We start from the raw sequence: 20955 nt of genomic DNA, 5'->3' as shown, positions 1-20955 counted from the left end.
CCAGAAGACAAAACAAGCAGCTAAGATTGCAGTATAGGGCAGTGTGAATGCAATACCAATTCAGAACACCAGTGTCAGTAGTGTCTAGTAGGTCAAATAGGACCTTTCCTTCCCATTCAAGAATATGAGGTCAGGGTGAGAGCTTAAGGTTAAAACTTGACTCTAGCACAAAATCCCAATTCAGCAAGTGAGACTAGAAATAATAAATAAGAAAATGCAAATGCTGTGCAGTAAGAGAAGCTCATAAGGTAAATCTTAAAGTGGAAAGCAATTTAACATGTAAAAATAGAACTTCACAGAAAAGAAGGACAGCCACAAGAACTCCAGAAGCTGTTGGAAGAAACAAAGCAAGAGATTTTTTAAAAAATGAAATTAGAACTCCTGAGGAAAAAAAATTGGAAGGGAATAGCTTAGAACAAAAAGTAGAGATCCCAATTGAAGAAGTAGACTCCTAGGAAAAAATATTGTAGAGCACATAGAATTTAGTACTTCCATAAGAGAACTACAGATATCAGAGAAGTCAAACGATTGAAAAAATAATGTGAAATTATTTATTATTAAGAACAAAAATGAACTGAAAAACATGTTAGGTAGAGATAATTTGAGAATTATCAGATTCCCATAAAACAGAACCAACAAAAATCTGCTTGCCATATTTCATGAAATAAAAACTTCCCAGAATTACTATAAGAAATAGAAAAAAAAAATCTACCAGTTTCTTTGAAAGAAATTCCCATGGGGCAACTAGGTGGTGCAGTGGATAGAGCACCAGCCCTGAATTCAGAAGGACCTGAGTGCAAATGTGATCTCAGACACTTAACACTTCTTAGCTGTGTGATCCTGGGCAAGTCACTTATCCCCAATTGCCACAGCAAAAAGAAGAAAGAAACCCCCAACTGAAAATATTCAGGAATGCATGGCTAAAATCCAGAGTTTTCAAGTCAAAGAAAAAAATACATAAAGGAGCCAACAAAGAATATTTTAAAAGAGAGAAAGATATTACAAAAGAATAAGACTTAGGATCAAGAATAACTTTCCCAGCAAAACTAGCATAATCCTCCCCCCCCATTATTTAGTATTTTATTTTTCCCAGTTTCATGTAAAACAATTTTTAACATTTGTTTTTAAAACTTTTGAGTTTGATTCTCTCCATCCCCCTCATTGAGAGGGCACAAGTGAAGTTATGCAGAACATTTCCATAGAAGTCATGTTGTGAAAGAAAACATAGACTCCTGCTCTTCTCAAACTTCCCCTCCATTCCTCCTCCCCCCCAAATAAAGTAAAAATAAATATACTGATTCAGCTGGAAGACACAGTGAATAGAATAGAGGGTCCAGGAATCAGAAAGACCTTAGTTCAAATCCAGCCTCAGACACTTAACATTTACTAGCTGTGTGACTCTAGGAAAGTCACTTAATCCCAATTGTCTGGCCAAAATTAAAAAAATAAGAACTAAAAATAAGTATGCTTTGATCTGTATTCAGACATAATCAGCTCTTTCTCTGGGTATGGATACCATTTTTCATACATCCTTCAGAGTTATATCATTGTTCTGCGGAGAATAGCAAAGTCATTCATAGCTGATTATCTTACAATATTGCTGTTACTTTGTCCTTAGTACATTTCACTTTGCCTGAAAGCTTATGGAAGTCTTTCCAGATTTTTCTTAGAGCTTTCTGCTCATCATTTCTTATGGCACAGTAAAAAAAAAAAAAAATGGGGAAGAAGGGGAAAGATCTTTAGTAGGATTGAAGACTTTCAAGCATTCTTGATGTAAAGACTAGAATTTGGTAGATTTTGAAGTACAAACAGAAAAGATGAGAAGTCTAGGAAAGTAAAACACATTTGAGTAATCAGACAGGACTAAATAATAATAATAATATGCTATCTCCTAATGGGGGAGAAGAGAAGAAGTATCCATTTGGAATCTTACTATATTTGGGTATCATAGTGAGATTTCAGAAACAAATACAGCATCCAGGCTTTGTTCCATTTAATGGTTTTAAAGGGAAATGAAAAGAAAAGGAAATAAAGAATACACTAAGGGAGAAATAAGGGAAAAACAGTAAGAACTTAGTATTCCTCATTATTTAGGTACATAATAAGAATCAGTCTTATATACAATCTTTTCTGTTCTCTATATTTGTAAGATAAAGTTAAAAATTATTAATATGTTGCTGTTACATCAAATATATAATTAATATTTATATTATTAATAAGCTATTTTTGGGTGAGGAAAGTATTTCTACATAATCACTTATAAAATTATAGCTTATCATTAACTCTCTTATGTATTTTTCGTGTTAAGAGATGAAATAGGACTAATTCCCTGTCCTGAAGCTCGGTACAACCGGAGTCCAATAGTCTTGGTTGAGAATAAACTTGGTGTGGAGAGTTGGTGTGTCAAGTTTCTTTTGCCATATGTCCACAACAAACTTCTGCTCTACAGGCAAAGAAAGCAGCGACTAAACAAAGATGGTAAGTCTGAACAGCATCTTTTTTTTGATAATATGTAATGAATGAGCATTATACAAATGATTAACAAGCCATAATAAGTACATAATAAGTAATATAAGAAAGGATTTCAGGAATGACCCAAATTCATGAAGGTGCCACTACTAGTTTATGACCATTTATGATCTAGTTTATGATCTGTAGGTTAATGTCCTTCACCTGTTTAAGTGCCAAAAAGAATTGAGATTTTAGAAATATAAAACACTTATTATTTCTTTAGTACAATGGTGAGGAAGATGCAAATTTCAGCTAAGATCCATTATTTCCTCACATTAATTTTCCATTCTTGTCATGCCAGTTGCTCTCTGCTCTTTGCTTTTTTTCCCTTAGTTAATTTTAATAAGCATTCATGAAATGCTTATTGTATGCAAGGGAATACAAAAACAAGCAAGTGTTCCTGCCGTTAAAGAGCTCATATTTTTTTGTCGTTTCCTTAGTCTAAAACACCCTACTTCCTTTCCACTCTATGCACAAATTCTACACCTTTTTCAAGATTTGGGTCATTTCTCTCATCTTTCATGAAACTTTTCAAAAACTAATTTTATATTTCTCAGTACTAAGCATGTGGTAATTAGCTATACCTATTCATTGTTTAAAAAAAAAAAAAAAAAAAAAACAACCCAGCAAGTAGTGGTTTAAGGTTTGCCATAGCAAGGTACCTGACAATCAGTTGAACTTCAAATCCTATGAGGTAGGTGGTATTTATCAGCACCATTTTACAGAACAAGGTTTATTAAAGAGGTTAAATTTGAACTCAGATTTTATTATAAATTATAATCCCCAGTGAATTAAGAACCATTTTCTTAGGGCAAGAGAAACATTGTGCTGTCCTTAGATTCCTCTCATTTACATTAACTCTGTGTGTGTGTGTGTGTGTATTTGTTATTTTTTTATTTCTAACTATGGAGCATTTGGAAATAGTCTACTTTGGATGATTTTACTTGAAATAGCTTCTTTTTTCCCTATGCAAGTTTTCTTAAGTGTTCTTGGTAATAAACACTGTAACATCTGAAAAACACTTCTTTTATTTGAGGGATTTGTCATCATCATAACTGGCATATTTATAATAATAATAGCATTTCTACAGCATATTGAAGTTTTCAAAGTCCTTTATATATATTACATATGTGTATATGTAAATACACACACACACGTGTGTGTATAAATATATATAGGACACACATGTATAAATGTGTGTGTGTGTGTGTGTGTGTATATATATATATATATATATATTCCTTTTCTTTATTCTTAGTCGTCTTTAGCACAAAAGTTTTCTCTAGTACCACAATTCAAAATTGATGGTTCTGCAGTGCTCAACTTTCTTTATAATCCAACTCTTACAGCCATACATTACTACTGGAAAAACCATAACTTTGACTATGCAAACCTTTGTTGGCAAAATACTGTCTCTACTTTTTAGTATGTTGGCCAAATATGCCATGTCTTTTTCTTCCAAGGAGCAAGTATCCTTTAATTCCATAACTGTAGTCACTGTCTGCAATAGTATTTGAGCCCAAGAATATAAAATGTGAGTTTTTCCATTTCTTTTCCTTCTGTTTCTCAGAAAGTAATGGGATCAGTTGCCATGATCTTAGTATTTGTTGTTGTTGTTGTTTTAAATTCAAGCTAGCTCTTACACACTTTTTTGCCCTTATCAAGGAGCTACTTAATTTACTTTCTGCCATTAGAGTGGTGGTGTCTGTGTATCTGAGATTATTTATATTTTCTTCTGAATAGCCTTAATTCTGGCATTTGATTCTTCCAGCCTGTCATTTTGCATGATGTATTGTGCATGTAAGTTAAATAAATAAGGTGGCAATATATGTACTCCTTCTCCAATCTAAATCTAATCTGTTCTTCCATGTTCTGTTCTGATTGTTGCTTGTTGGCTATTGCATATAGATTCCTTAGGAGACAAATAAGGTGATCTGGTACTTGAATTTCTTTTAAGAACTTGCCACATTTTGTTGTGGTCCACACAATTAAAGGCTTTAGACTAGTCAATGAAGCAGAAGTAGAAAAATCAATAATTATTCAAAAATTATGTTTGTACTATTAACATAACTTTTTATAATCATTAAGGAAAAACAAACTATAGGTTATATAGTTAAAGAATATCTGCAACAATCCAAGATAGATAATAATTTGGTGGCATCTCTGAGGATAGATAATAATTTGTTTGGGTTGTTGTCAGAAGGAATAACTCAACAGATTATAGGTCTCTGAAGTTTCTCTCAACTCTTGAGATTTTGTGATGCTAACATAGTTTTATCAACATCTTCAGTTGCCATTTATACCTGTCATATTTTTTTTAATTTTAGACCCATGATTATAGGTGTTAATCTCAACATTCCTAAAGTCTGAAAATAGGCATATTAAATTACTTTGTGAAGGACTTATTTTAGAAAATATCTATTGTTTTAAAATCACATTAAGTTTTCTTTCTTAGCTCTTGCCAAAGGAGATACAACTCTATTCTAATTCACAAAATTTTGATGCTTATTGTAAAGGGAAACCTATAAAACCCAACTAAAGCAAGTTGAGACCGATGACCCATCTCTTGGCAGAGTAGAATTGGCAAGTAATAATTGAGCCTACTACATTATAGTAAATTAACCCACAATATTTTGTGCCCACTATGTGAAGAATTCTATTCTAAATCCAAGATCCTGCAGAACCAGGTACAAAAGAGAGAAATTAAAAGTATGATATTTGTAAGAAACATCATGGCAAGCTAAATAACAAAACCTTGTTTGTTAAAGGTCTGATGCTATGGCATAATGAGAAGCATGCTAGATTTAGGGTAGAGAAATTTAGGTTTGAATCCCAAATACTACTTATTAGCCCTATGATCGTGGGCAGGGCACGTCATCTAACTTCTTTGAAATGAGAATGATAACTTGAACTATGTTTCTATATTTGAAATTCAACAACTTTTTTATCACAGTATTTGTTGGAAAATCTTTTTCTCCTTAAAATTTTGTATAAAGGTAACCTATATGTTAGCCATAAAATGTTGTTTATTATTGAGGATATAGGAATGCTTTAGAAATTAAGAGAGTTCTTTCATTAGATTAATGCAAATTAATTAAGCATTTCAGTGTTCAATTTCATTGTTCCTGGGAAGATTCTCAATTTTTTTCCTATCTTAATCTAAATATGTTACAAGAATATGACAACTAGGGAGCAAAAAATCACCTTTGAAAAAATTCTCTTCCAGAAACAGCTGTCAGACCCAGTATGATCTCTAACCTCAAGCCCTTGTTATTGTTCAGTTCAACATGCCTGCTGTTCACTTTTCAAAGAAAGAATATTGATTTCCTCCTTTTTTTTTTTTTTTGGTATATCCATAGTCTCTAAATACAGCTGTTTATCAAACTAGTATTTATAAAAATTGTTAATTTCTGCTGTTTATTAGTTATCATTTCTTTCCCATTGGGTAGTAACTTAACTCTTTTCCTTCTCTTTTATGCCTCTTTATTTCTCATAATCCCATGTTGAATTGGTCTTGTATTAAGGGCATTATGCTTTTAACCATAAAGTTTGATTAATCTCTAAAATGTCTTCAGTAAGTAGTGTTATTGTTTTCATTTACAGTCTTTCATGCCAATAAGATAAAAAAGTAGCAGAAACAAAAAATTTGAACAGCTACTACATAAATTTCCTATCATCCAATTGCTATAGCTTTCTTTTTTTTTTTTAACCCACTATACTCCTCAAAATTCTCCTTTGTTCATGATTTTAAAATATTAACGTTGATTTTTAAATTAGGTGTCTTGATCTAAAAGGAAGAAAAGGGATCAGAGTAACCTGGAAATTAGATAATTATTCACCAAATTCCAGTTTCTCTGTTTTCCTTTGTTTATAAGGCAAAATTCAACAATCATCTGGGAACCCTTATCATTATTGAAAGAGAGGATTCTTAAGATATAAAAAGCCATTCATATCAAAAATATTTTTGTAATTAGTATTAGGTTACTAGTCAGGTTCACTTGTTATTTTTATAGTGTCAAAAATGCTATTTTGGATACAAGAATTTTTTTGTACATATTATTATAGAATCGTGTATGATCAGTGTATGACACTGGCTACCTTACTGTTTCTTGCACAAGACATTCCATCTCTTGACCTCAAATCAGATTTGCCTGGAATTCTCATATAAGATAATACAGAATAAATCCAGAGTGATTAAGGGGAGAGAGCATTATTAGTTGAGTACAATCTGAAAAAGTTATGTATAAAAAGAGATCTTGAGCTGTTGTTCATGAAAAAAGGAAGGAATTCTTTGAGGTTGAGGTGAGATTGGAGTGCTTCCTAGGGTAGGAGAATGGCATCAAGATGAGAGATGGATTCTATGTATCAGGAACAGAGAAGGCTAATTGTCATGAACTGTAAAGTTTGGGAAGGAGAATAATGTGTGTGTGTGTGTGTGTGTGTGTGTGTGTATAATGAAATCTGGAAAGTTAAGTTGGGGCCAACTTATAAAGGGTTTTAAAACTCCAGAGTTTACATTTTATCCTAGAGACAAAAAAGACTTGGAATTTATTGGGTAGGGGAATTACATGGTCTGATCTTCACTTTATTTTTTTCCCCTTACTTTATTTTTCCAATACAGTAAAAATAGTTTTCAACATTCATTTTTGTAAGATTTTGTGTTCCAATTTTTTTCTCTCTCTTTTACTTCCCCCCTCTCTAAGACAGCAAGCAATCTGATATGTTAAATAAATGAGGCCTTTTAAATATATTTCCATCTTTGTCATGTTTTGCAAGAAAAATCATACCAAAAGGGAAAAAAAACAAGAAAGAAAAACAATAAAACAAAAAAAGGTGAAAAGCTTATGCTTTGATCCATATTCAGTCTTCATAGTTTTCTCTCTGGATGCAGATGTAATTCTAATAGACTTGGGATAGAAAATACCTTGAATCACTATTGTCAAAATCACTTTAGTAATAATGTGGAAGGTGGGTTGACTTGGGAGCCATGAAGGAGGCCATCACAATAGTCTACTTGAAAAGTATTGAGGCCATTTTCTACCTGCTTAACTACTGTCTAGTCAGCATCTCTTCATTTTGTCAATATGATTGTCATGAGAGACTGTCATATGCTTTGCTGAAAGTCAGATATATTGTATCTATGACATTTCCTTGATACACGAGTATAATAACTGTTGGAATCTTTACAAACTGCTAACTCATTAGAGTTGATGTTTTGGGCCAGAGCCTGAAACAAGGTACTAAGTAGAACTAATTGATACAATGCTTGTGTTTACACCTTTACTCATTGGAATTCACAAGTACGGGAGATTCACAAAGTAAACTTTGTAACTTTGTGAATTCACACCTCCCTTGAAGCTCTTAGGGCCAGAGAGCACTCTGGGAGAAAACCCATAATCCCGCTCTCTGGTATATAAGAAGAAAGCAGAGGCCCAATTAGAGAGAGATTCATTCCATTTTCCAATTGGCTGGCTGGTAGCAGAAGAGACTTCAGTTGATTTTAGATTGAGAGGGGAGCATCAAGTGAGTTCATCCAGAAGCTCTCTCTGAGTGAGGAGTTTTACTTTGGAACATTGACTAGGGTTGGAAAGGATTACTCTGGGAGATTGAGAGCCAGAAGCCCTCTCTCAGAGGCAAGACAGATTCAACTTGGTGCTTACTCTGGAGGCTGAAGAAAGCAGAGGCAGAAGCAAAGGACAAAGCTGCAAGAGCTCTTAGAACCAAGCAGAGAGATAGGCCTCTAAGCTAACTGGGTTATTATTGGAGGCAATAAAAGATCTGAACTTTTATCACCTGGCTGCGTTTTGAGGTGATTATTACTTTCAACTGCAACTAAGGCTGCCTCCAGAAAACCTCCCCGAGAAACCTGCTCTTCTTCCCCAGAGAAAATCATATTATTTTAAAAGAAGAAAATCACCACAAATAACTGTCCAAAAAAAAAGAAAGAAAATCAGGCTAGTATTTGTAATTTGTTCTTAACGCACCCATGCTGTCCATTAATGATCTTTCATTCTATTTCTAAGTGTTTTTAAATAATCAGACTTCAATGCCTCATTATGTGGTGGAGGTAATCTTGGCCTCTCAAAAGCTATGCTAGTAAAATAATATCTTTGATAGACTCTACTATACTGAAACCTGTAAAGGACCTGTAAAACTAAGTATAGTTCTGCTCATCATCAGTAGGCTGACCACTTAGTGATTGCTTTTTTTTTTTTTTTTTTTTTTTAGCTGTGGCAGTTCACTTCATAATAACAGTACAAAATGACTGTTTTTTGCAACCTTCCACCCCTTCCTCTTCAGTGACAATAGTAGGAAAAGAATAAAAGATCCAGATTCCAGACTGGAAACATTAGCTTAGAGTTGCTATCATTAAACATGAAGTTCTAAACAAAATACTAGTAGAAGATTTGAATCTTTTGGATTCTAATATTCTCACCATAAATGAAACTAGAAGACAAAAGTTAAATGCATTATGGTTTACACATTCTCCTTGGAGAAAAAGATAGGCGTTAGTAGAGTTTGGTTTTATCCTTTCTGAAAAAGCAAATACAGATACTATTTTATTTGAACATTTTTTGTTCCTTTACTTCTAGTATTTATTTTGTTTACAAAAAATTCCTTTCCATTATTTCTGACTCTTTATGACTCCATTTGTGGTTTTCTTGGCAAAATAGTGGAGCTTCTCCAGTTTATTTTACAGATGAGTAAGCTGAGACAAACAGGGATAAGTGATTTATGGTAAGTGTTTGAGGTCTGATGATGAGTCTTCCTGACTCCAGGCTATATTCTATTCACTGTGCCACCCAGCTCCCCATTTAAAACGTCTATAATGAAGATAATTGCAGTTTATCCACCAACATTTGTTACAGAAGCTGAGAAGATAGAGAAATTCTACAAAGATCAAAATCAATACCAAATTAGAAAAAAGAATAAAAATAAGAAGATAGTGAAATCACAGATGAATTGAAACTTGTGAGTAAATTAAGAAACTTTGTAGTAAAAAACAAAGTTCATAATGCTGTAATGTATTGATATATGGAATCTGAACCTTTAAGAATTGTTTCTTCCATCTTATTCTTGTGTCTAGTGGACTACTGAGACAGCAGATACTTTTCTTCCATTTAAATTCTTCCATTTCTTGTTCTGACCTCTGTGGTTTCTGATTTAGTATATCTTCATATATATAGTTTTCACCTTCCATTTCCTCTTTTTAAAAATTAAAATCCTTGTTAATCAAATCAGTCAGCCTCTAGAGAAATACACTCTTCTGTTTTCATTAGATAGACTCTATTCAAGGGTTATAATGTTAATAAACTGTGGTCCAGAAAGTTCTTTCCATTCTCCATTTTATTTGCTAACTGCTTTTTTTTTTCCTATATCTTTTATTCTGAGTTTGGTATCCTTAATCAGCAGCAGGAATGAAAATAATATTTGTGACCCTAAGCCATTCAGATTCCTGCCTAAAATTTCATAATTCTAGATTGAGAAGGCTTTTCAGATATGTTTTCTATTTCCTTTGATTTTTTTTCTTGTTTTCATTCTTTTTTTTTTCCTTTCATGATGGTACTTCATGTTCCCTAGTATACTACAGAATAGAAACATCTAACTAGAGGGAAATATGTACTTGGTACACATACTCTCTCCAGAGTCCTTGAAATAGTTCCTTTGTTCTGAATTTGAAATCCTCAGATATTTGTGGCAGCTTCTAATCACTTTTGCTATAAATAAATAGTTTGTTGTATTGATGGTATCCCAATTCAATCTTTGGCTACTAGAGTCCTTGTCTACTCTTCTCCTGGGGGCCAAGATGGCAGACAACAGACATGATTTCTGTGACCTTCCTCTGACCTTCTCTAAAACCAACAGCAGATTAAGCCTCTAAACTGGTTTTAGAATCAAAGAACCCACAAATATTTGGAGTATAACACATTCCCAGAAGAAGATACCTTCAGAAGAGGTTTCTTTTAAAGGAGTAGGGGGACAGTCTGCTGAGACCAGACGGCAACACAGGGAAACTGGGGCAAGGAGCTAGGGCGAGAAGTCAGAGCCAGTCAGCTATGCCTGGGAATCTTCTATGAGCCTCTTAGGCTACTCTATTCTGATTGCAAGCAGGTACCTTGGCAGATTTGTTACAAAAGGCAAATTGTAAATGACTGAGCCCTGGAAGAATGCCAAATCCAGCCTTGATTACTTAGCATCAGAAATCAATCAGTGAACTACTCCAGGGCAAATTAAAGCAGCTGTTGTGCCTTTGCATTGAGCAGACCTCAAGCCTTAAAAAAAAAAAAAAAAAAAAAAAAATGAGTAAAAAATCAAAAAGAATTGTCACCATAGACAACTTTTAAAGAGAGAGAATAGATCTTAAATCTTTAGGTTGCTAAAAACAAAGCAACTCCAGATGAAGCCCCAAAGGAAGATTTGAGCTAGTCCTCATTTCACAAGGAGTTCTTGGAAGATTGCATAAGGGATCTTAAAAGAGAGTTAAAAGAAAAATGGACAAAGGAAATGAGATCATTGCAAGAAGGAATGGAAAAAGCATATAATGCCCTATGAAATAGATATGAAAAAAAACACCAATTCACTGAAAAACAAAATTTGTGAAATGGAAAAAAAATTGCAATGAGCAAAACAATTCAATTAGCCAATTGCAAAAGGAGCTTTAAAAAGTAACTGAAGAAAATAACACACTAACAATTAGAATTGATATGATAAGACATGGCTCTCTTCAACAATGAAATGATTCAAACCAGTTCCAGTTGTTCAGTGATGAAGAGTTCCATCTACACCCAGAAAGAAGACTGAGGGAACTGAGTGTGGACCACAACATAGCATTCTCATTCTTTCTGTTGTTGTTTGCTTGCATTTTGTTTTCTTTCTTAATTTTTTTTTTCTTCTTGATCCAATTTTTCTTGTGCAGCAAGATAGCTGTATAAATATGTTTACATATATTGGATTTAACATATTTGATATATATTGGATTACCTGCCATTTAGGGGAGGAGGTGAAGGGAAGGAGGACGTAATTTGGAACAGAAGCTCTGCAAGGGTTATTGTTGAAAAATCCATGCATATGTTTTGTAAGTAAAAGTTTTAACAAAATAAAATAAATGATGGGGGGGGTAATTAAAATTGAATAAATGGAAGTAAATGACTCAATAAGACTTTAAGAATCAGTCAAACAAAAACAACAAAAAAAGAAGAAAATAGAAGAAAATATGAAATACCTCTTAGGAAAACCAACTGACCTGGAAAATAGATCTAGGAGAGACAATCTAAGGATTATTGGACTTCCTGAAAGCCATGATGAAAAAAAGAACCTAGACATTATCTTACAGGAAATCATAAAGGAAAACTGCCCTGATATATTAGAATCAGAAGGTAAAATAGCCATTGAAAGAATTCACAGATCACCTCCTGAAAGAGACCGCAAAACTAAATCCCCAAGGAATATCGTGGCTAAATTTCAAAACTATCACACCAAGGAAAAGATATGGCAAGCAGCCAGAAAGAAACAATTGAAATACCACAATTTAGGTATTTTAATTTAACTTAAATTAAAAAAAAAAAAAAAAAAGGTAATTTAGGAGCCACAATTAGGATTACCCAGGACCTAGCAGCTTCCACTTTAAAGGATTAAAGAGCCTGGAATCCGATATTCTAAAGGCAAGGGAACTTGGATTATAGCCAAGAATAAGCTATTCAGCTAAAATTAGCATTATCTTTCAGGAAAGAAGATGGACATTCAATAATATAGGTGAATTTCATCTATTTCTAATGAAAAGACCAGAACTGAACAAAAAATTTGATCTCCAAACACAGAACTCAAGAGAAATATAAAAAGGTAAAAAGGAAAGAACTCTTGAGACTTATATTTCTGTTATGGGCATACTTAGAGAGTGTGGGTATAATTTGATTTTATTATGATAATATGAAAAAGAAACTAGCAGTGGAAAGGGGATCATATTGGGAAAAGGAGGTAAAATAAGGGAAATTACATTTATCAAAGAGGCAGAGAAGACCTATTATAATTGAGGGAAAAAAAGGGAGGGAGATGAGCATTATGTGAATCTTATTCTCATCAGATTTGGTTCTAAGAGAGAATATCAGACATACTTGGTTTTACAGAAAAACTTGTCTACTCTTCTTCCAGGAAAGTATAATGAAAAGGACAGCTGGACATATCCTAAACAGAATTCATTATATTTTCTCCCAAATTTCCCTGCTTTGAAATGTTAAGAACACCATAATCTTTCCAGTCACCCAAATTTGTAACTTTGATGTTACCTTTGACTCATTACTCTCCTTTAAACCTGCCATATCCATTCTGTCACCAAATCTTGGTGAATTTTGTCTCCATAGCATCTCAGATCCATCTTCTTTATTCTTAATTGTAGTTTTTCAGACCCTCCTTATCTCTTTTGCCTGGGGGTTACATTATCTTTCTTAATGGGAGGGGTGGAGCCAAAATGGCCACGAGAAGCCAGAAAGAATATTGCCTGAGCTCTCTCCAGCTTCCCTTGGAATCAATCCTGAATGTAGTTTGGAATCCACAAACATTCAGAACGTAATAATTTTCCAGTTTAAGATACCTTGAAAGAATTTCAGGAAAGATCTGTGAGAATTCGGTACAGTCCAGTGCAGTCCAGTGCAGGTTCAGCATGGGGGGGTGAAGGAGGACACAGCCCAGTACAAGTGTACAGTGGGAATGGAAGTGCAGTGAGGAATCTAGCAGGAGGCTCTTAGCCAAAGAAAAGCAGCATGGGTTTAGAGAGCTATCAGACAGCGGTGAGACCTGCAGCACAACTACAAAAGGCAAATTATGAATCCTCAAATCCCAAGTGTCACTAGGCCAGACCAACCCAGAACAGCTATCCTCCATGTAGCAGAAAATCACTGAGAGGCCCTTGTTCCCCTGCAGGGAAAAAAACTAACAAAACTTGGGACAATGTTCCTTGTATCCTAGAAGCAGAGTTCAACTTTTTAAAATGAGCAAAAAAGCTTTGAGCATAAAAAGCTACTGTGAAGATAGGGAACATCAGAACACAAACCTGAAAGAGGACAACAGTGGCAAAATGTCCACATGTGAAGCCTCAAAAGAATATAAACTGGTCTGAAGCTCAAAAGGCTTTCTTGGAAGTGCTCAAAAAGGATTTTAAAAGAGAGAAGGAAAATGGGGAAAAGAAATGAGAGCTATGAAGTAGAATTATGAAAGTATTGGGGGGAAGCCAACATCTTGGAAAAAGAAAAACAGGAATTAATTGAAGAAAACTCCTTAAAAATAAATTTGGTGAAATGGGAAAAAAAATTAAACTGAAGAAAACAATTCCTTAAAAAATAGAATTGGCGTAATAGGGGGTGGGGGTGGAGAATGAACTACTTTGAAAAACAGAATTAGTAAAGTGGGAAAAAAAAAATTCACCAGACAAAACAATTCCTTTAAAAGTAACATGATCAAATACAATAGAAGGTTTTTTGTTTTTTTTTTTTTAAACCTAATTGAAGAAAATAATTCACTAGAACTTAGAATTAGACAAATGGAAGAGAATGACTCAATGAGACATTAAGAATCAAACAAAATTTTTTAAAAATGTAAAAACAGAAGACAATGTAAAATACTTCATTGGAAAAACAATTGATGAGGACAATAGATTCAGGAGACACAACCTAAGAATTATTGGACTATTAGAAAGCCTTTATCTAAAAAAGAACTTGGACAGCATCTTTCGAGAAATCATCCAGGAAAACTTCCCTGATAGCATAGAAACAGAGGGTCAAGTAGTCATTGAAAGAATCCATCTATTGCCTCCTAAAAGAGACTCCAAAATGAAAATTCCAAGGAATATTGTAGCTAAATTTCAGAATTAGCAAGTCAAGGAAAAAATACTGCAAGCAGCTAGAAAGCAACAATTCAGATTTTGAGGAATCATAGAATTATCCAGGACCTAGTAGCTTCCATGTTAAAGGACCTGGGAAACTAGAATATGATACTACAGAACCAAAGGAGCTTAGACTATAACCAAGAATCAATTACCTAGCAAAATTAAGCATAATATTGGGAGAAAAGATGGATAGTCAATGAAATTGGAGATTTTCAATATTTCTTATTAAAAAACCAGAATTGAACAGAAAAGTTGATCTTCAAATAAAAGACTCAAGAGAAGCATAAAAAATTAAACAGAAAAGGAAAAAAAGAAACTATGGTTTTAAAGGTTAAAATATTTTCATCCCTACATGAGAAGATAATACTCGTAGCTCTTGAAAACTGTATCTCTGTCAAGGCTCTCTAAGTTGACTTTAGTGTGACAATGTAAAAGAGAAATTAGGAGTGGAAATGGATGACACTGGTAGAAGGGGAAAGGGGAGATAAAATGGGGTAAATTACATCACAAGAAGAGTTACAAAAAACTTACCACAGTAGAGGGCAAAAAGTAAAGAAGATGATCATTGTTTGAACCTTAATCTCATGATTTGACTCAGAGAGGGAATTGCATGCCTACTTAGTTTGGTATAGAAATTTTTCTCATTCTTTAAAGAAGTAGGAGGGGAAAGGGAAAAAGAAATAGAAGGGATGGTAGAAGTAGAAGGGGGAAGAAAAAAAAGTTGACAAAAGGGAGAACAGATTCAGGAAGGTGAGGGTCAGAAGCAAAACACTGATGAGAAGAAAAAGGATGAAAAGAGAAAGAAAAGTATAATCTGGGAAAATAAGGATGTTGGGAAATAAAAAATCTTAACTGTGAATGGATAGCAGAGTAGGTTAAAAGCCAGAATCCTGCAATATGCTGTTTATAAGAAACACATTTGAAGTAGAGAGATACATACAGAGTAAAAAAATAAAAGGCTGGAGCAGAATATATTATGCTTCAGCTGACGCAAAATATATTTATTTATTTTTTTATTTTTTTCATAAATAAATGAAAAATGGTAGTAGCAATCCTGATCTCATATCAAGCAAAAGAAAAAATAAATCTAATTAAAAGAAGTAAGGAAGGGAACTATATCTTGCTAAAGGATACCATAGATAATGAAGTAATATCAATATTAAATATAAAATGCACCAAATAGTATAATATCCATATTCTTAGAGAAATTGAGTGAGTTGCAAGAAGAGTAGTGAGTGAGTTTGCAAGACAGCAAAATTATACTAGTAAGGGACTTCAACCTCCCTCTTTCAGAGCCAGATAAATATAACCACAAAATAAACAAGAAATTAAGAAGGTAAATAGAATTTTAGAAAAGAAATTTAGAAAAGTTATGATAAGGACTTTGGAGAAAATTGAATAGAGATAAGAAGGAATATATCTTTTTCTTAGTGGTATATGGCATGTACACAAAAATTTACCATGTATCAAAGGATAAAAATCTCACAATCAAATACAGAAAGGCAGAAATATTAAATACATCTTTTTCAGATCGTGATACAATAAAGATTATGTGTAATAAAGAGCTATAGAAAAATAGAATAAAAGTTATTGGAAACTAAAAATGTAATTCCTAAAGAATGAGTGAGTCGGGGAAGCTAGGTGGTGCAGTGGATAGAGCACCAGCCCTGAAGTCTGGAGGATCTGAGTTCAAATTTGGTCTCAGACACTTTAACACTTCCTAACCTTGTGACCCTTGGCAAGTCACTTAACCCCAATTGCCTTAGCTAAAAAAAAGAATGATTGGTTCTAACAATAAATCATAGAAGCAGTAATTTCATCCAAGAAAATGATAAAATGATGAGACAACATACCAAAACTTAAGGGATATAGCCATAGCAGTTCTTAAGGGAAATTTTATATCTCTAAATGAATGAAGTAGAGAAAGATGAGATCAGTCAATTGGGCAGCTAGGGGGAAAAAAAGCCTCCAATTAAATACCAAATTAGAAATTCTGAAAATTAAACTGGTTAATAAAATTGAAAGAAAACTATTGAACTAATAAATAAAACTGTAAGTTGATTTTATGAATAAAAACATCAAAGAGATAAGCTTTTGGCTAATATGATTAGAAAAAGGAAAGAAGAAAAAAATTACCAGAATCACAAATAAAAAAGGTGAACTTATAATTGAAGCAATAATTAGGAACTACTGCAGTGTGTGCTATTGAATCTGACAATCTAAGTGAAATGATTATGTATGGCAGAAATAGTGTAGCATTGACCATTATCTAATACCCTATTAAGATAAGATTAAAATGGGTTCATGATTAGACATAAATGGTGATGCTATAAGCTTTAAGCTAATTACAAGAGCAAGGGATAGTCTTTCTGTTATATCGTGGAGAAGGGAGGAATTTATGATCCAAGAAGAATTAGAGAACATTATGAATTTAAAATAGATAATTTTGATTACATTGAATTAAAAGATTTTGTGGAAAAAAAGTCAATGTAGCCAAGATGAAAGAAAAGTAGAAAGCTGGGGGAAATTTTTATAACCAGTGTTTTTCATAAAAAGCTCATTTCTAAAATGTATAGAGAACTGAGGCATTTATAGAAATCAAGTCATTCCCCAATTGATAAGTAGTCAAAGGATATGAACAGATAGTTTTCAGATGAAGAAATTAAAGCCATATGTAGTCATAGGAAAAAATGGAGGGCTGGTGTGGGAAAACTGGGACACTAATGAATTGTTGGTGGAGTTGTGAAATCCAACCATTCTGGAGAGCAATTTGGAACTATGCCCAAAAAGCTATCAAACTGGACATACTTTTTTTTTTTTAAATTGTAGTATGTTTATTTTTAATACACATTGCTTCATGAATCATGTTGGGAGAGAAAAATCAGAGCAAAAGGGAAAAACCATGGGAGAAATTAAAAAAAAAAAAAAAAGTGAACAAAGCATGTGTTGATTTATATTCAATCTCCTTACTTCTTTTTCTGGATGTATTCTGTCCAAACTCTGAATCACTGAACTACTGAGAAGAACCAAGTCTTTCATAGTTGCTCATCACACATTCTTGCTGTTATTGTGTACAATGTATTCCTGGTTCTGCTTGTTTTGCTCAGCATCAGTTCATGTAAGTCTTTCCAGGCGTTTCTAAAATCAGCTTGTTCATAATTTTTTATAGAACAATAATATTCCATTATCTTCATGTACCACAACTTGTTCCCATTTGATCAGCATTCACTCCTTTTCCAGTTCTTTGCTATCACAAAAAGAGCTGCTACAAATATTTTTGCACATGGGGATCTTTTACCCTCCTTTGTGATTTCCTTGGTATATATAGACCCAGTAATGGCACTTCTGAGTGAAAGGGTATGCACAGTTTTATACTCCTTTGGGCATAGTTCCAGATTGCTCTCCAGAATGTTTGGATCAGTTCACAACTCCACCAACAATGCATTAGTGTTTCAATTTTCCCACATCCCATCCAACATTTATCATTATTTTTCTTATCTTTAGCCAATCTGATAGGATGAGATGTTATCTCAGCGTTGTTTTAATTTGCATTTCTCTAACCAATAATGATTTAGAGCATTTTTTCATATAACTGTAAATGGCTTTAATTTCATCATCTGAAAACTGTCTGTTCATATCCTTTGACCATTTATCAATTGCGGAAAGATTTGTATTCTTATACATTTGACACAGTTCTTATATATTTTAGAAATGAGACCTTTATCAGAAATACTGCCTGTAAAGATTTTTTCCTACCTTTGTTGTTCTCTTTTAATCTTGTTTCTGTTAGTTTTGTCCATCTTTTTTTTTTGTTCTCTTTTTTAATTTCTTAATTTAATGTAATCAAAATTGTCCATTTCTGGGTGTACTCTTTTGACCCAGCAGTGTCACCACTGAGTCTGTGTTTTGAAGAGATCAAAAACGGAGAAAGGACTCACATGTACAAAAATGTTTGTAGCAGTCCTTTTTGTAGTGGCAAGAAACTGGAAATGAGGGGAGGGCCATTAATTGGGGGATGTCTGAATAAATTATGGTATATGAATGTAATGAAATATTATTGTTTTATAAGAAATGAGGAGCAGCAGAAAGTTATCAAACTGTGCATACCTTTGATCCAGCAGTGTTACTACTGGGCTTATATCCCAAAGAGATTTTAAAGAAGGGAAAGGGACCTGTATGTGCAAGAATGTTTATGGCAGCCCTCTTTGAAGTGACCAGAAACTGGAAACTGCGTAGATGCCTATCAGTTGGAGAATGGCTGAATAAATTGTGGTATATGAATGTTATGGAATATTATTGTTCTGTAAGAAATGACCAGCAGGATGATTTCAGAAAGGCCTGGAGAGACTTAAATGAACTGATGCTGAGTGAAATGAGCAGGACCAGGAGATCATTATATGCTTCAACAATACTGTTATGATGATCAATTTTGATGGACTTGGCCCTCTTCAACAATGAGATGAACCAAATCAGTTCCAATATAGCAGTAATGAATTGAACCAGCTACACCCAGTAAAAGAACTCTGGGAAATGAGTATGAACCACTACATAGAATTCCCAATCCCTCTATTTTTGTCTGCCTGCATTTTTTATTTCTTTCACAGGTTAATTGTACACTATTTCAAAGTCTGATTCTTTTTGTACGGCAAAATAACTGTATGTATATGTATACATATATTGTATTTAACATATACTTTAACATATTTAACATGTATTGGTCTACCTGCAATCTGAGGGGTGGAGGGGGAAGGAGAGGAAAAATTGGAACAAAAAGTTTTACAATTGTCAATGCTGAAAAATTATCCATGCATATATCTTGTAAATAAAAAGCTATAATAATAATTAGAAAAAAGAGAACAACAACAACAACAAAAAGAAATGATGAGCAGGCTGATTTCAGAAAAGCCTGTAGACTTAGATGAACTAAAGCCAAGTGAAGGAGCACAATCAAGAGAACATTGGATACAGTAACAACAAGATCATGTGATGATCAACTGTGATGGACTTGATTCTTAACAATTCAGTGATTCAAGACAATCTAGATTTGGGACAGGAAATGCCAATCACATCCAGAGAGACAACTATGAAAACTGAATATGGATTGAAGCATAGTATTTTAACCTTTTTTGTTTGTTTTTTTTCTCATAGTTTTTCCTCTTTTGGTCTATTTTTTCTTGTATAACATTACAAATATAGAAATATTTTTAAAAGAATTACACATATTTAATTAACTTATATCAAATCACTTGTCTTGGGGAGAGATGTAGTAATGCAGAAAGGAAGAAAAACTTGGAATACAAAGTCTTAAAAAATGAATGTTAGAAACTATATATGAACTTGGAAAAATAAAATAATATTGAAAGATTTGTTAAAAACCTCAAAATCTCAAATGAATGTTAAAAGTGTTTTTACATGCAATTGGGAAAAGTAAATTATTGTTCAAAAAAAAAAAATCTTCCTAATAGATTTTCCTGCTTCATCCTCCACAGAGCTTCTAAAGTGTTAATAAGGTCTGACTATTGTCATTCCCTTTTTCAGGGAACTACAGGGCATTAAAATAAAGAGAAGTCAGATAATAGCATTGTAGATTTTTAATGGGATTCTTCTTTCTTTTAGAATTGGTAGATGTCACATGTACCCTGCTACTTCTAAACCCAGATTTTACTACTGCATGGAACGTGAGGTATGGCACCTGCATCAAGAGTTTGACCAGATTTCCAAAGTCACGTGAGCCCCAGGATTTTTTCCAATATTATCTTATTTTCTTAAATTCTAACTAAGTTAGCCATAGTGTTTTTCATAAATTTCCCCCTTCTGGCCACTATCTTTAGTAGTCACAAAGCACCAGAGGATACTGGCATACAGAATTTATTTACAGTATAATACCTTATATTATTTTGCAAAACTATTCTTGAAATAGGATTGCCTGTTTTGCATTGAGATGTCTAAAAGACATCTGTGTATGTATATGTATATTTTTATGCTATCAGTAGTTTTGAGTAGATCACTTCATCTTTTTGAACCTCATTTTCTTCACTTGTAAAGTCAGGAAATTGGACTAGGTGATTTTCTAAAATTGGACTCGGTGATTTTCTAAAATCCCTTGTAGTTTTAAATCCCTATTATCTTTTTTTTCCTTACCATATGATGTAAATCATTAAATTTGATCATGATATATTATATAAGAAGAAAAGATAGCAAGAATTGTCATTCTAGATGTATGTAGTCTGTAAAAACAAAGTGTTCTTGAAAGGAAAATAGCCAGTGAATCCTATTCACTAGTGTTATAGTTTTTTGTTTTTTTAAATAGTTTTGTGCAGGGCAGCTACTGATTTTTAAAAATGAAACTTTTTTTTGTATGAACTTAGCTTTAATGTATTTCTCTAAAAAAGAAAGTTTTTCTCCACTTATCAGTAGAATTTTAGAAATGTTTATATATTTTGCAGGGTAAAATGCTTGTATTTGAGAGTATTTAGATATTTTATATTAGTAAAGTAAAGATAGTTAGTAAAATGTTAATAGTTATTAAATAGTTATTAAAATTATAAAGATAACTATGGAATGCC

General features: G+C 33.2%; 1 protein-coding gene across 1 annotated transcript in view; it reads left to right on the top strand.

Moving 5' to 3' along the window:
* The window catches only part of PTAR1 (protein prenyltransferase alpha subunit repeat containing 1), a 51739-nt gene that overhangs the window by 10224 nt on the left and 20560 nt on the right, over positions 1-20955 (top strand). Inside the window, exons 2-3 of the mRNA XM_051961997.1 lie at positions 2309-2478; positions 20006-20072. Coding sequence (XP_051817957.1) covers positions 2309-2478; positions 20006-20072 — 237 coding nt within the window. The remainder of the gene's footprint in view (positions 1-2308; positions 2479-20005; positions 20073-20955) is intronic.

This window comes from Antechinus flavipes, chromosome 1 (genome assembly GCF_016432865.1).
Source record: "Antechinus flavipes isolate AdamAnt ecotype Samford, QLD, Australia chromosome 1, AdamAnt_v2, whole genome shotgun sequence".
Lineage (NCBI taxonomy): Eukaryota > Metazoa > Chordata > Mammalia > Dasyuromorphia > Dasyuridae > Antechinus > Antechinus flavipes.
This window is presented reverse-complemented; position numbering and strand designations above follow the sequence as displayed.